The sequence below is a fragment of the Brassica rapa genome, chromosome A02, assembly GCF_000309985.2.
Source record: "Brassica rapa cultivar Chiifu-401-42 chromosome A02, CAAS_Brap_v3.01, whole genome shotgun sequence".
Classification (NCBI taxonomy): Eukaryota; Viridiplantae; Streptophyta; class Magnoliopsida; order Brassicales; family Brassicaceae; genus Brassica; species Brassica rapa.
The window spans coordinates 19,656,658-19,670,407 of NC_024796.2; the positions used below are offsets into that span (position 1 = coordinate 19,656,658).

The 13,750-nt window shown below is 44.8% G+C and overlaps 2 protein-coding genes and 1 non-coding gene across 3 annotated transcripts; 1 reads left to right on the forward strand and 2 right to left on the reverse strand.

Moving 5' to 3' along the window:
• Nucleotides 1-3,249: 3,249 nt before the first annotated feature.
• On the reverse strand, nucleotides 3,250-6,001 carry LOC117132035. The gene is made up of 2 exons (XM_033285382.1): nucleotides 5,887-6,001; nucleotides 3,250-5,584 (listed from the first exon to the last, which is right to left on the reverse strand). The coding sequence occupies exon 2, from the start codon at nucleotides 5,582-5,584 to the stop codon at nucleotides 4,136-4,138; it is 1,449 nt and encodes a 482-aa protein (XP_033141273.1). The 5' UTR covers nucleotides 5,887-6,001; the 3' UTR covers nucleotides 3,250-4,135.
• A 213-nt stretch (nucleotides 6,002-6,214) lies between these two features.
• LOC117131980 lies at nucleotides 6,215-12,129 on the reverse strand. Its single transcript, XM_033285247.1, has 3 exons — nucleotides 11,667-12,129; nucleotides 9,475-11,594; nucleotides 6,215-9,439 (listed from the first exon to the last, which is right to left on the reverse strand). Exons 1-3 carry the CDS (start codon nucleotides 12,127-12,129, stop codon nucleotides 6,341-6,343), a joined length of 5,682 nt encoding a protein of 1,893 aa, XP_033141138.1. The 3' UTR covers nucleotides 6,215-6,340.
• On the forward strand, nucleotides 11,381-11,487 carry LOC117132229. Its single transcript, XR_004455789.1, has one exon. It is a non-coding gene; the product is annotated as a small nucleolar RNA R71 (small nucleolar RNA).
• Nucleotides 12,130-13,750: the final 1,621 nt, after the last annotated feature.

Below are 13,750 nucleotides of genomic sequence, written 5' to 3' on the forward strand. Positions count from 1 at the left end.
CGGATTTTCGGATAGGTTTGGATACGGGTTCGGGTATCGGGTAAAATGTCACCCCTAGGTGGATGTTTAGAGTTTTAATATCATTCATCAGTATTTTTTAAACCAAACGGAAGCTGAACCGGATAGTTTTTGAGTCACGGTACAATATGTTTTGACCGGGTTCAAACCTGGTTCAATAATCTCGTCGAATATATTTTAGTATATAAATTTAAAAGTAATGTTAGTAAATATGATACATAGTTAAAATATAAATGAATTTAAAAGCAGAAAATATTATAAATATAAACAAGTTTTATGTTTTTTATAAATGTTTGATAGTTTTTATCAATTTTATAACTCTGAGATCCAATCCGGCTATGTGACCGGTTGATAACTAAAATGAATCCTGCTACTGTCAAGTTAACAGTGTTAATTATAGTATTTGAGATTCAATCCAGAGGCCAGTTTTACTCTTTATTCTATGAGTTTAATATCAAGCTGAGAAACAAGTGGGTTTTGAGAATTAATTGCGACAAAAGTAACAAGAATGCCTAGGTAATTTGAATTCAATTTAAATGAAGCTAGCTTAGGGTCAATGATCGGATGTTAATTGCAGAACTGAACAACTATTCAAGTGCGATGAAATGCGGTCTAGAACTCAGATCACTCAGCTGGAACAACTCACTATCGTGATCTTGTTCCCTATGCGTGTCGGTCTTGAATCCTAAACTCTCGCTTGGAACAAGACGCGAAAGCAAGCTTTAGATGCGAGATCTGATTAGTTTCACTTAATACCCTAATATCTACTCTCGCTTAGAGATGTCAAACAGGTTTACCCATCCCGTTCCGTCCCGTACCGCAGCGGGTTAGTCGTCGAGCGGGTTACAGCGGCCTGTCCCGCGCGGGCTGCGGTCTTCAAAATGCCGGCCCAAACCCGTACCGCGCAAAATATATAGGCCTTCGCGGGCCGCCCGCGGGATGCCTCCTTATCAAACCACCTACTACAGTTTTTTTTCATGAATGCTCAAGTATAAGAGTTGTGCAAGAGAGAGAGTTGAATAGAGCTCATTTAGCTTCACTAAAGACTTATCAAAATCAATGCCACAAAGCTCCGTTTGTGCTTGCGTTCTTGAGTTAAAAGCCTTCTTTTGTTATCAGCATAAGCTTTTGTTGAGTTTGAATCTGATTGAGTTGTTATCTTTGTAATAAGTTGGCTCAAGTGTTTTATGTCTTCATCAAACCATCTCTCTTTTTTAATTATTTGGATTGTAAGAGAAATCGTGAATCACTTTACCAAATTATACAAGTGGCGTTAATATACAACTAACTTTTCTCTCTAAACAACACCACTGTAACCAAATTTAATTTAAGAAAAACACAACTTCACAATACTGAAAACAAACCATCAACTTAAACAGAAATATCACATTGTAATAAAACAATTCATAGTTGTGTGTAATAAAAAGAGAAAACCAAATCAAAAACACAAGAGCTCGAATCGTCATCGCTGGAGCTGGAGTCGTCATCGCCGGAGCTCGAATCATCATCACCGGAGCTCGAATCATGCCATCACCGGAACTCCTTATGTGTTATGGGGAAAAAAGTCACAAGAATCATTTTCTCTCTCTCTCTCTCTCTCTCTCTCTCTCTCTCTCTCTCTCTCTCTCTCTCTCCTCTATCTCTCTCTCTCTCATGTGTTTTAGGAAGGCGAGCAGAAATGGGGACTTAGGGTTGCGGGTCTTCAAAATCCCGCGGGTTAGGCCCGTCCTGCTTTCGACCCGTCCCGCTTTTGACCCGTCCCGCTTTGAACCCGTCCCGCGAGGCCCGCAATTTTGCGGCTTACTAAATAGAGGCCTAATCCCGCCCGCAGCAAGCCTTTACGGGCCAGGCCCGCGGTCCAGGTCCTTGATTGCCATTCCTACTCTCGCTGATTAGGGATACTAAGCTCATTCAATATAGGTCGACTCATCTCCTAACGGTTAGCTAGAGGATTAAATCATAGATCCAACATTAAGTGATCAGTTCAATGCAGGCAGTAAGATCAATATGAATGAAGATATTTGAGATCACTTATTTGTGTTCAGTTCATGCGGCTAACACCCTACAACCCTAAGCAAGCTTAGCCTACTACTCAATCATAAAGCAGGATGACACAGACAAGATTTCTGAATAATACTGCATATAAAATAAGTAAGAAGACAAAGGGTTCAGGGTAATCTTCTCGTGAGAATGAGAGATGGAGCCTTCTCCCTTACAAGTTGCGTAGAATCCAAAAAAGCAATCTAGGTTTCTTTGTAAAAACTAGTGTAATCTTAAGAAAACGATAGCCTCCCCTTTTTATAGGGGGGCGCTGGTGATAGGGGAATAAGAGAAAGAGAAAGTCGAAACTAGGGCAAACTCCAGAATAGGAAGTTTCCTTAACGATCGGGAACAGTCTAATGCTTGATCTCTTCTGGAGCAACCCTTGGGTTGTTCTAAATGACTGTTCCACGTTGAATCCTTCAAAACAGCATCTGACTTCCTGAAACTCTCTCCTTTACTCTTTCACCTGTTCCCAACCTGGAATGATGTAAATTAAACACGAATTAGGACTGAAAATGAGCTCAAAGTGCACATGTATTGGTATTAAAAACACCACATATCAATTCCCCCAGACTTAGATCCTTGTTTGTCCTCGAACAAGACCAAGCCTCAAGAGCAGGGAGAAAGGTTTGAAGGAGCGGGAACTCGCTTTGTCTAAATAACCATGCCCTTACCACACATCTCTGAACCATACAAGCTGTAGAATCAGATCGCACACCCTTACCAGAACACCCCACGATTGCTGTTCGAAGATCAGCTCCGTACTCTATATCTCATACCTGAAAAGGTTGCACTATCGAGACAAAACTCCTTTAAGAATCATTTAAGAACAGCGTGAGCTTCTCATTACAAGCACTATTCAGGGTAGACGGGTTGATAAGGAATAGGCTGTTTTACGGTGGAGCTGAGAGTGTTTGGTGGTTACCGTGTTTGAGTGCATGCAGGATATCGCGCAAAATAGCAAGAGAGGACGGATCTGTTGAAGCCCACAACCCTTACTCATCTCTGCCTTAGGTTGTTCTACAATGTGGATCAATCGTGCCACTGTTCTCCAGCTCTTGACTTCTTTTCATTCCTCCAAAATCTGCACCCACTTCTTGCTCACCCTTTTCCAGCAGCATGCATCTCGAATCTTCCCTCTCCATCATAAATAAATTAAAGCATTTTTTTTTTTTTTTTTTTTTTTGAATAGAGATGGAGAGAGGTATCGGGACGAATGATTTGCAGCCGCTGGGGGTCTATCCTCTGTTTCTCACGGGGTGCCATTGTTCCATGCGCTTTCGACTGTTCCTCTCTTTAAGGATTGATCTTGTCGACTGTTCTCATGCGCTTTTGACTGTTCCTTTCTTTTAGGATTGATCTTGTAGACTGCTCTGAGTGTCAGGCGTCAACGAGTAAGGGGCTGTGTCAATCCTATCCTCTCCGGCCTTTTTGCACATATCTGCACATATGACTTTGAAAAACAGAGTGCATGAGGGTGAAAATAAAGGCTTAGGTAGAAGGTTGGAACTAGCTAAAAATGAGCTAGCCGCTCAGGATCAGCAAGATTGGTAAAAAGAATAAGAAGTCCTGAGCGTTGGTCTCGTTTCCCTGATCTAGTGCCCATAACAAGAAGAATTTCAGTCAAGATTAGGTTCAAGTTAGGAGGAGTTGAGTCTACCCAGTGTAACCTGATCGGATGAGAGCTTCTGGAGAGTCAAATGAGATGGGTCGAAGGGTGTTCCAGGTCCAAGTATGGGCTCTTTCATCACTGCTAAGGTCACTGGATAAGAATGTTAGAGCACGAGGTGGTTAAAAGAATATATCACAAGGTCCTCATTCCCACAAGAGTTTTAACTGACTCGATCCTAAACTGACTCGATAAAACATCCAAATGACGCAAGGACTGACTCAAAAACAAAGAAACAAAGAAATAGAGTTTCAGCACACAGTGCTTCCCCCAGACTTAATCGACACCATCCCTGGTGGAAATGAAGCTGAGGTCAGCCAAAAAGCAACACAGCATAAAACGTTAAAAATAAAAATAACAAGTTCAGATGGATAGAACAATGGATAGAGGATAGTCCTTGCGGACTCAGTCGGACTCGCCGCTCTCGGCTGGGTCAAGGGATCGCCTGTTGCGCGAGCGATGAACCTCTTCTGAAGAAGGACCAGTTCCCATGGGTTCCTTGCCGGGACGGTGAGATCTTGGTGGGCGATCTGTCGTGGACTGGCGCTGGTCGCTCCCTCCAATGCATCCCCCAGTGATGAGGTGGAGTATCCTCCGCATGAGGCTGTTGTTCTTTCGCTGCGAGTCCACCATCCAGCGTCTGTAAGCGTGATCATCGGATACATCAGCGAGCTCTCCGAGGTCGTACGATGGGTCGGCTTCAGGGGTGACGTCCTCAACATCATCCATGTTTTCATCAGGGACCGCAGCACGTGGATCAGTGCAAAGGAGCTCGGGGGGAGGAAGAAACCGTATGTTCTCAAACACACTGAACCTGGTGATCTCGGGGTGAGGCAGTTTGGTGAATAGTTGAGTACCGGCTTTATCGAAAAAGCTGTAGGTCTCTTCATCTCGCATGATGTGGCACGCCATTAGGTACCTAATGTCGAGGTACTGGACCTCCTTGTTGACGCTGTATTTGGTGAGATCAATGCCGAAATGCTTGAAAAGCGGTGTGAGCAGGCTGCCGCTCCTGTCTTTCTTCTTCGAGCCGTGCATAAGGCACTGTCGCCGCTCGCATATCATGGTCATGAAGTTGAAACCGGGATTCGTCTTAACCTTTTGAATGGGAATTCCGGATCCAGAAGCGCGAATTTCATCCTCAATACCAGTGTACAGGGTTTGCAGCTCCCCGTTGGTGACCTTCGAGGTCAGATCCTTAGCGAACAGGAGGTTTGAGATGATCTTCGCGATGACACGAAGCGCGGGGTTCCGAATCTGCGACTGGTAGACCTTTCCGGCTGTGAAGTTCCCATTTGCAATGCAGTCCCAAAAGGCGTTAGAGGGAGAGAACTTTTTCGCCACCGCTACCCCCTTCGGTTCAGTGGCCATCTCATAGATTTCATTGAGCTTGTCGAGGGACAAGGAGCAGTACTCTCCATCTGCCATGAAAGAGAACGAGCAGTTGGCGTAGGAGGGTGCGTCGGAATCCTCGTAAGTGATCGTGGCTGTGGCGAGCATCTGGCGAACAAGGTCTGGGTAGAGCCCGTGCGTTGTGTAGCACAGAGGAGCAATCCCTATGGCGTGCAGCGTCTCGAATACATCCTCGTCGATCCCAAGATCAGCCAAAGTTTCCGCGTGGCAGAAACGAGTGGGTAGCATGTCGACTCGGAGGAGGGCGTTGTAACGCGCTGCTGTCCCCTTATCCCACCCCTCGCAATTGAAGTCCAGGAGCAATGGGCTGTCGAGATCAATCAGTTCACCCTCTTGCTCACGGGGCCATGGGTAGGAGGCGGACGTTTGTTGCTGCACTTGCGGGGGTGGCGTGCTGCACATGGCTCTCGTTCGCTTGGCGGATTGCTTAGTTCTTGCCATCTACAAGGCAAACAAGATCAAGCATTAGTTCTATTATGTCACACAGAAGAAATGGAATCGAGGTATTCCCATCTCTCCTTGTGCGAACTGCAAACCGCTGTTCACTTCAACAAATTTCAACCAAATCAAACTCAAATCGCAATCGTGAAAATAGGAGAGTGTTCATATTCTAAATCAACCCTAACAGCACGAGGGGAGATCGAAATCAAGTGGTTAAACAAGAATCGATCTATGAAAGCGGTTAGAAATGAACTTGCAAACCGAGTTTGTTGCGATTTGGTTGGGATTGTCGGGCCTTTTACCTGTGGAAACTGGTGAAGTGATCTGCAAAAACAGAGAGAACTCGAGATTCCAAACGAATGAGAAGCAAAACCACTTAAAACGGTTGAGAATCAAAGATTTGGTGGTTTGTTTAGAGAAAATCGCAAGTGGGGGATCAGTGTACGGCGGACTGAAAGGGAAAGTGAAGGGTGAAGCCTTAAATAGGCAAAACCCTAACTGTTCCCGAAATTATCCTCTTTATTTTTTTTTTTTATATTTTTTTTTTTGTTCGGAACACTTACCTGGAACAGTCGATGGGTTGTTCTAACAGAAGAACAGTCCGTTGGTTGTTCTGAGTGAAGAGTCCGATTTTTACCTGCAAAATAAATTAGAAAAGGAAAAGAACAGACTATGTAGACAATGTATGTACTGACCAGTGGGTTGCCTCCCACCAAGCGCTTGTTTAAAGTCATTAGCTCGACTTGGATCAATCGATCAGGCTGATGGGGGCTCGCTTAGGGGAATCTCTTCTCCCTCTGCGATAGTGGAGTCAGCAAGGTAGTGCTTGACGCGCTGTCCATTCACTACAAACTCGTCCCCTTTTCTGTCTAATAGCACAACTGCTCCGTAGGGTCGAACTTCCTTAACAGTGAAAGGCCCGGACCATCTAGACTTCAACTTCCCTGGGAACAGTCTCAGCCTTGAATTGAAAAGCAAGACCTTATCGTTGGGTTCGAATTGTCTGGCAATGATCCTCTTGTCATGGTAGGCCTTGGTTTTCTCTTTGTAGATTTTGGAGCTTTCATAGGCGAGGTGCCTTATCTCCTCCAGTTCATGAATCTGGATCATGCGTCTCTCGGTCGCTGGCTTGATGTCAAAATTCAGTAGCTTGACTGCCCATGCGGCTTTGTATTCAAGCTCGACGGGGAGGTGACATGCTTTACCATACACAAGGTGGTAGGGGGTCGTTCCTAGCGGCGTCTTGTAGGCTGTTCTGTAGGCCCATAGCGCATCGTCCAGCTTAAGCGACCAGTCCTTTCGCGAAGTGTTGACAGTTTTCTGCAGGATGCTTTTGATCTCCCTGTTGGACACCTCAACCTGTCCGCTCGTCTGTGGATGGTAAGCGGTTGCCACTTTGTGGTTCACTCCATTCTTCTTTAAAAGGCCCTGAAATGCCTTGTTGATGAAGTGTGTTCCACCATCGCTGATTACGACCCTAGGCACTCCGAACCTTGGGAATATGATTGAGCTGAACATCTTAGTCGCCACTTTTGCATCGTTCGTAGGGCTTGCTACTGCTTCTACCCACTTAGACACGTAGTCAACGGCGACAAGGATGTACTCGTTCTTGAAGGACGCAGGGAATGGTCCCATGAAATCGACTCCCCAACAGTCGAATACCTCAACCTCTAGAATGTAATTCTGAGGCATCTCATTCCTCTTGCTGATGTTTCCAAGTCGCTGGCATGCATCGCACCTGGCTACGTAGGCTTGAGCATCCCTGAACATAGTCGGCCACCAGAATCCTGCTTGGAGGACCTTAGAAACCGTTTTGAAGGCAGCAAAATGACCTGCGTAAGATGAACCATGGCAGTGGTGCAGAATTCCTGGGATATCTGCCTCTGGAACACACCTTCTGAACAAACCATCCTTGCCTTGTCTGTACAAGAACGGTTCATCCCAAACATAACGCCTAGCCTCTCTCAGGAATTTCCTCTTATCGTTTCCTGTAAACTTAAGTGGTGGCTTTTCAGCAGCTAGATAGTTAGCAATCTCAGCAAACCATGGGAGGTGAGGATATTGCTTTTGGATCAAGGCGACAGGATGTTTCGAGATGTGAGAACAATCGGGCGCCTTCCTCGGAGGTTGTTCCGCGATGCTGGAGCAGTCTGATGCGGTTCTTATAGATTGTTCCGCGTAACACAGACCAATCGCGTTGACGTGTTCAACTGGGTGTTCCTCATCAAGAGTTGTGTCGTCCTCAATCTTCATTCTGGATAGATGGTCAGCGACCCCATTCTCGACACCTCTCTTGTCTTTTATCTCTAGATCAAATTCTTGGAGAAGAAGAATCCACCTTAACAACCTTGGTTTCACATCTTTCTTTGTGAGCAGGTACTTAAGAGCAGCATGGTCTGTGTGCACAATCACTTTAGATCCCACTAGGTAGGACCTAAATTTTTCGAAAGCAAAAACAATAGCCAGAAGCTCTTTCTCAGTTGTAGCATATCTGCACTGAGCTTCATCCATAGTTTTGCTAGCGTAATAGATCACATGAAGTTTCTTGTCCTTACGCTGCCCAAGTACTGCTCCAACTGCAAAATCGCTTGCATCAGTCATGATTTCAAAGGGTAGGTCCCAGTCTGGTGGTTGCACAACAGGTGCGCTGACTAGAGCTCCCTTGATGGTGTGGAAAGCAGCTAGACACTCACTGTCGAAATAAAATTTGATCTCCTTACAGAGCAGTCTGGTGAGTGGTCTTGCTATCCTCGAGAAGTCCTGGATAAACCGTCGGTAAAACCCAGCGTGACCCAAGAAACTCCTGATGGCCTTCACGTTTGTTGGTGGTTGCAAACTCATCATCACTTCGATCTTTGCCTTATCCACCTCAATTCCTTTCTCGGAGATCTTGTGCCCTAGAACAATCCCGTCTGTGACCATGAAGTGGCATTTCTCCCAGTTGAGTACGAGGTGTTTCTCCTCACACCTTTTAAGAACCCTGCACAAGTTTGACAAACAGGCATTAAAGGAGCTTCCATAGATGCTGAAATCTTCCATGAAAACTTCCATAATGTCTTCAATCAGGTCAGTAAAGATCGACATCATGCAGCGCTGGAATGTTGCTGGCGCATTGCACAAGCCGAATGGCATTCTCCTGTAAGCGTACGTTCCGTAGGGACATGTGAACGTCGTCTTCTCCTGATCGTCTGGATGGATGGGAATCTGAAAGAGACCTGAATAACCATCTAAAAAGCAGTAATATGGGTGGTTAGCCAATCTCTCAAGCATTTGATCAATAAAAGGGAGTGGGAAGTGATCCTTTCGAGTTGCTGCATTTAATTTCCTGAAATCTATGCACATGCGATGTCCTGTCACTGTCCTAGTAGGGATCAATTCATCTTTTTCATTTGTGATAACAGTGATCCCACCTTTCTTAGGTACGACATGAACAGGACTGACCCATTTACTATCTGAAATCGCATAGATCACACCTGCTTCAAGAAGTTTCATTATCTCTTTCTTAACGACATCTTTTAGATTCGGGTTTAACCTCCTCTGATGTTCGACAGAAGTCATTGATTCATCTTCCAAGTGGATTCTATGCATGCATAAATCAGGCGAAATACCAGGGATGTCAGCTAGCGAATATCCTAATGCCTTACGATATTTTCTAAGCTCGCATAAAAGCAATGCAGTTTCCACATTATTCAGCTCAGCATTCACAATGACAGGATATGTGGAATTCGGACCTAAGAAAGCGTACCTGAGCCCTTTGGGAAGGGGTTTTAGCTCAACCTTGGGAGCCTTGAGCTCGCTCCAGGGATCCTCTGGTTGGTCCGGTTTAGGGTCGCTCCAGATGGAGTGGTCTCGCACCTGTTGATATCCTCCCCCAGACTTAGACTCGCTACCATTCTCCCCATACTCCTTGCGGAGTCAAGCATCTTGGCATATCCATCAGCGTCGATGTTCACCATACTCTGCTCGGCTTCAGCACGCACTAGTGCAAGTTCCAGTGGATCTTCGGTAAGAATCTCCTCTATCATTCCTTCTTGTGGTTGGAGCGGATCAATTCCTTCATTGACCTCAAAGGTTTGGCCATCCAACATCGGCTTCTTTAGCAACTCATCCATTTCAAATTGCATAACAATGTCCCCAAGATTCAGATCAATCTTCCCCTGTCGCACATCAATGATAGCTCCGACAGTACATAAGAATGGTCTTCCCAAGATGAGGGGGTCCTTAGACTCTTCTTCCAATTCCAGAACAACGAAGTCTGCTGGAACCGTGGTGTTCCCTACTTTCACTTGGAGATCCTCTAGAATACCAACAGGGGATTTGACTGATCTGTCTGCGAAAACCAAGGACATCTTAGTTGGTTTGAAATGCGTGTATCCGAGTCGTAGAGCTACAGAGTACGGCATGAGATTCACGCTGGACCCAAGATCCACCAAGGAGCAGGCGAAAACTGTCTTCCCAATCTGGATAGAGAGGACAAATTTGCCGGGATCTCCTCGTTTTTTAATCTGCCTGTTCTGAAGCACTGCGCTGCACTCCTTGGAAACTGTCATGAACTCACTCTCCTCTGATATTTTGCCTGAGATCAACCCCTTCATAAAGCTACGCATGGAGGGCATCATCTGAATCGCATCCATCAAGGGAAGTCGGACGGTTAGATCTTCCAGCATCTTCCTGCATTTTATTTCCTCCTTGTCCTTACGAGTGACCTTCGCTGGAACAGGGTAAGGGACTTTTGGAATGTATTCGCGAGGAGGAACAGCCTCTGGAATCGGGCGCACTGCTTCAGACGGTTGTTCTGAGCCTGGCGAGACTGTTTCAACTACCGGCTCTGTATTCCCCTCATCTGCTTGGTCGGCTGGAGGTTGTTCTAACTCTTTCTGCTTGCCTTTCTCAGCCGCGGTGAACCTTCTCCTTTCTGGCTCGGAAAGTTGCTTCCCGCTTCTTAGCTGAACCGCATTGCACTCCTTAGGGTTTTTGTCTGTTTTACCAGGTAGAGTACCTTGCTGTCTCTTGACACTCTCGGCAGTCTGAGCTATCTGAATGTCCATCTGTCTCATATGGCTTGCGACATTATCATATTTGGTGCTCAGGTCTCCGAACATATGGTTCATCCTAGTATTGATCTCAGTGGTGACCTGGTTCAGCGCTTTCCCTTGGAGCTGTTGTCCTTGGAGGAGTTGCTGCAGCATGGTTTTAGTTTCATCTTGCGGAACAGCGACAAGGGTGGAGGTAGCGACTTGAGTGTTCTGGTGGTTCTGTATTTGAGGCTGATTGCTCTGCGGTTGGCTTAGAACATATGTTCGGGGCTGATAGTTCTTCTGATATCCCGAATACTGGCCCTGGTTGTTCTGCGCCGGATCAACTTGTTTGTCCTGCTTAGGCCAGAAGAGTTGTGGATTGTTCCTTACGTTAGGGTTTGGGTGATAATTCTTCAGCTGCCACCCTTGTCCATTTACGTAACTCACTTCCTGCTGATCGTCTCCTGCCTGCTCAGCTTCAAACGCCTTATCCCCCGCATTCTTCTCAGGAGTTGCTTCTTCCATTATGAAGACCTGGCTCTGGTTTCCCTTCAGCAGTTGGTCCATCTTCGCCGCTATATCGTCTATGCTGTTCACACTTTTAGAGCGATCATGCTCCTTGTTCTTGTTGAGTGAACTAGAAGCCATGTTCTCAATCAGCGCGAATGCACCAGGAGTGGTCTGAGTCATGAAGTCTCTGTTACTAGAGGAATCAAGGGTGTTCCGGTACTCATAGCTCACTCCATCGTAGAACACCTCCAATATGTAATCGTCATCAAACCCGTGGTGTGGACATTCCCTCTGGTACTCTTTATACCTCTCCCAAGCTTCATAAAAGGGTTCATCAGATTTCTGCTTGAAGTTGGAGATTCTATGCCTTAGAGCCGCGGTTTTGGATTTTGTGTAGAAGTGGCTCAGGAATGCTGATCGAACCTGGTCCCATGAGGTTAGAGAACCGGTTGGGAGAGATTGCAGCCAACGTGCAGCTTTCCCTTCAAGAGAAAATGGGAACAGCGTTCATTTGACGTAATCCGGTGGCACTCCATTTGAGCGAGAGAAATTGCAGATCCTCTCAAAGGCCTCTATGTGGTCCATTGGTATGTCTGAAGTGAGGCCACTGAATGTGCTCTTCTGTACTAGACCAATCAGTGCAGGTTTGATCTCATAATCCTGTCGAGTACAGGGTGGAGGGTTGATGGGAGAGCGGTTAGTAGCAAAATTCCTCGGAAGGTTTCGCTCCCCAATAAGAGCACCACGCTCCTCTCGCGCAGCGTTCTCGGCTGCTTGCTCTTGTGCAGCTTGTTGCTGATTCTGGATGGTTTGCTGCATCTGCTGTTGCTGATTCTGCATTTGTTGTTGAATGAGTGCCAATGCAGCAGTGAGGTCATCCATATTGCCATGATCACCCATGTTGGTGTCGGTTGTTCTTGGCTGTTGACGGTTCTGTCTTTCTAATCTTGCGAGTTCTTCGTTAGTCAGCTGATGTAGTGGTCCTTGTGCGTTGCTCCGAGTATGTCTACTGGTCATGCACTTGGATCATCTGTTCCAACAAAGAAGTAAAGCAAGTTAGATATCTCAGACTAAATATTAAACCGAAAAATAAAGGTAAAAGCTTAGTCCCCGTCGCAACGGCGCCAAAACTTGATACACTAAAAATGAATCCTTGCTACTGTCAAGTTAACAGTGGTAATTATAGTATTTGAGATTCAATCCAGAGGACCAGTTTACTCTTTACTCTTATGAGTTTAATATCAAGCTGAGAAACAAGTGGGTTTTGAGAATTAATTGCGACAAAAGTAACAAGAATGCCTAGGTAATTTGAATTCAATTTAAATGAAGCTAGCTTAGGGTCAATGATCGGATGTTAATTGCAGAACTGAACAACTATTCAAGTGCGATGAAATGCGGTCTAGAACTCAGATCACTCAGCTGGAACAACTCACTATCGTGATCTTGTTCCCTATGCGTGTCGGTCTTGAATCCTAAACTCTCGCTTGGAACAAGACGCGAAAGCAAGCTTTAGATGCGAGATCTGATTAGTTCACTTAATACCCTAATATCTACTCTCGCTGATTAGGGATACTAAGCTCATTCAATATAGGTCGACTCATCTCCTAACGGTTAGCTAGAGGATTAAATCATAGATCCAACATTAAGTGATCAGTTCAATGCAGGCAGTAAGATCAATATGAATGAAGATATTTGAGATCACTTATTTGTGTTCAGTTCATGCGGCTAACACCCTACAACCCTAAGCAAGCTTAGCCTACTACTCAATCATAAAGCAGGATGACACAGACAAGATTTCTGAATAATACTGCATATAAAATAAGTAAGAAGACAAAGGGTTCAGGGTAATCTTCTCGTGAGAATGAGAGATGGAGCCTTCTCCCTTACAAGTTGCGTAGAATCCAAAAAAGCAATCTAGGTTTCTTTGTAAAAACTAGTGTAATCTTAAGAAAACGATAGCCTCCCCTTTTTATAGGGGGGCGCTGGTGATAGGGGAATAAGAGAAAGAGAAAGTCGAAACTAGGGCAAACTCCAGAATAGGAAGTTTCCTTAACGATCGGGAACAGTCTAATGCTTGATCTCTTCTGGAGCAACCCTTGGGTTGTTCTAAATGACTGTTCCACGTTGAATCCTTCAAAACAGCATCTGACTTCGTGAAACTCTCTCCTTTACTCTTTCACCTGTTCCCAACCTGGAATGATGTAAATTAAACACGAATTAGGACTGAAAATGAGCTCAAAGTGCACATGTATTGGTATTAAAAACACCACATATCACCGGTCCATGGTCGAACCAGTTATTAGACCAAACCTGACTATATAACCGGTTCATAGTCGAACCTGGTTCAACAATCTGGTCGGTCCGGTTTTAAAAACACTTCACTAGATATTTTTGATATTTATTTCTATAAATATTGCATAAAGTTTTTTGTTTTGATTAGATATAAGATCATTTGAAGTTTTAATATATAGTGTTTTGTAAAATGGACAGATGTTAATTATAGATTTTTTTTGTTTTGCTAAATATATTGAATAGTGTTTGTAAAGCTGAACTTGGAATTGATGCAAGACTTAAATTTAGCTAAGTAGGATAAATTTTCTTGTCAATAAATTTAGAATAAACATATAATATGTTTGAT

Excerpts from the sequence above, each read along its gene's own strand:
- LOC117132035 (XM_033285382.1), bottom strand. The coding sequence starts at position 5,584 with ATGGCAAGAACTAAGCAATCCGCCAAGCGAACGAGAGCCATGTGCAGC.
- LOC117131980 (XM_033285247.1), bottom strand. The coding sequence starts at position 12,129 with ATGACCAGTAGACATACTCGGAGCAACGCACAAGGACCACTACATCAG. Across the intron at positions 11,595-11,666 it reads AGAGGCCTTTGAGAGGATCT|GGAAAGCTGCACGTTGGCTG; the intron begins GCAATTTCTCTC and ends TTTCTCTTGAAG. Across the intron at positions 9,440-9,474 it reads CAAGGAGTATGGGGAGAATG|GTGCGAGACCACTCCATCTG; the intron begins GTAGCGAGTCTA and ends GGATATCAACAG.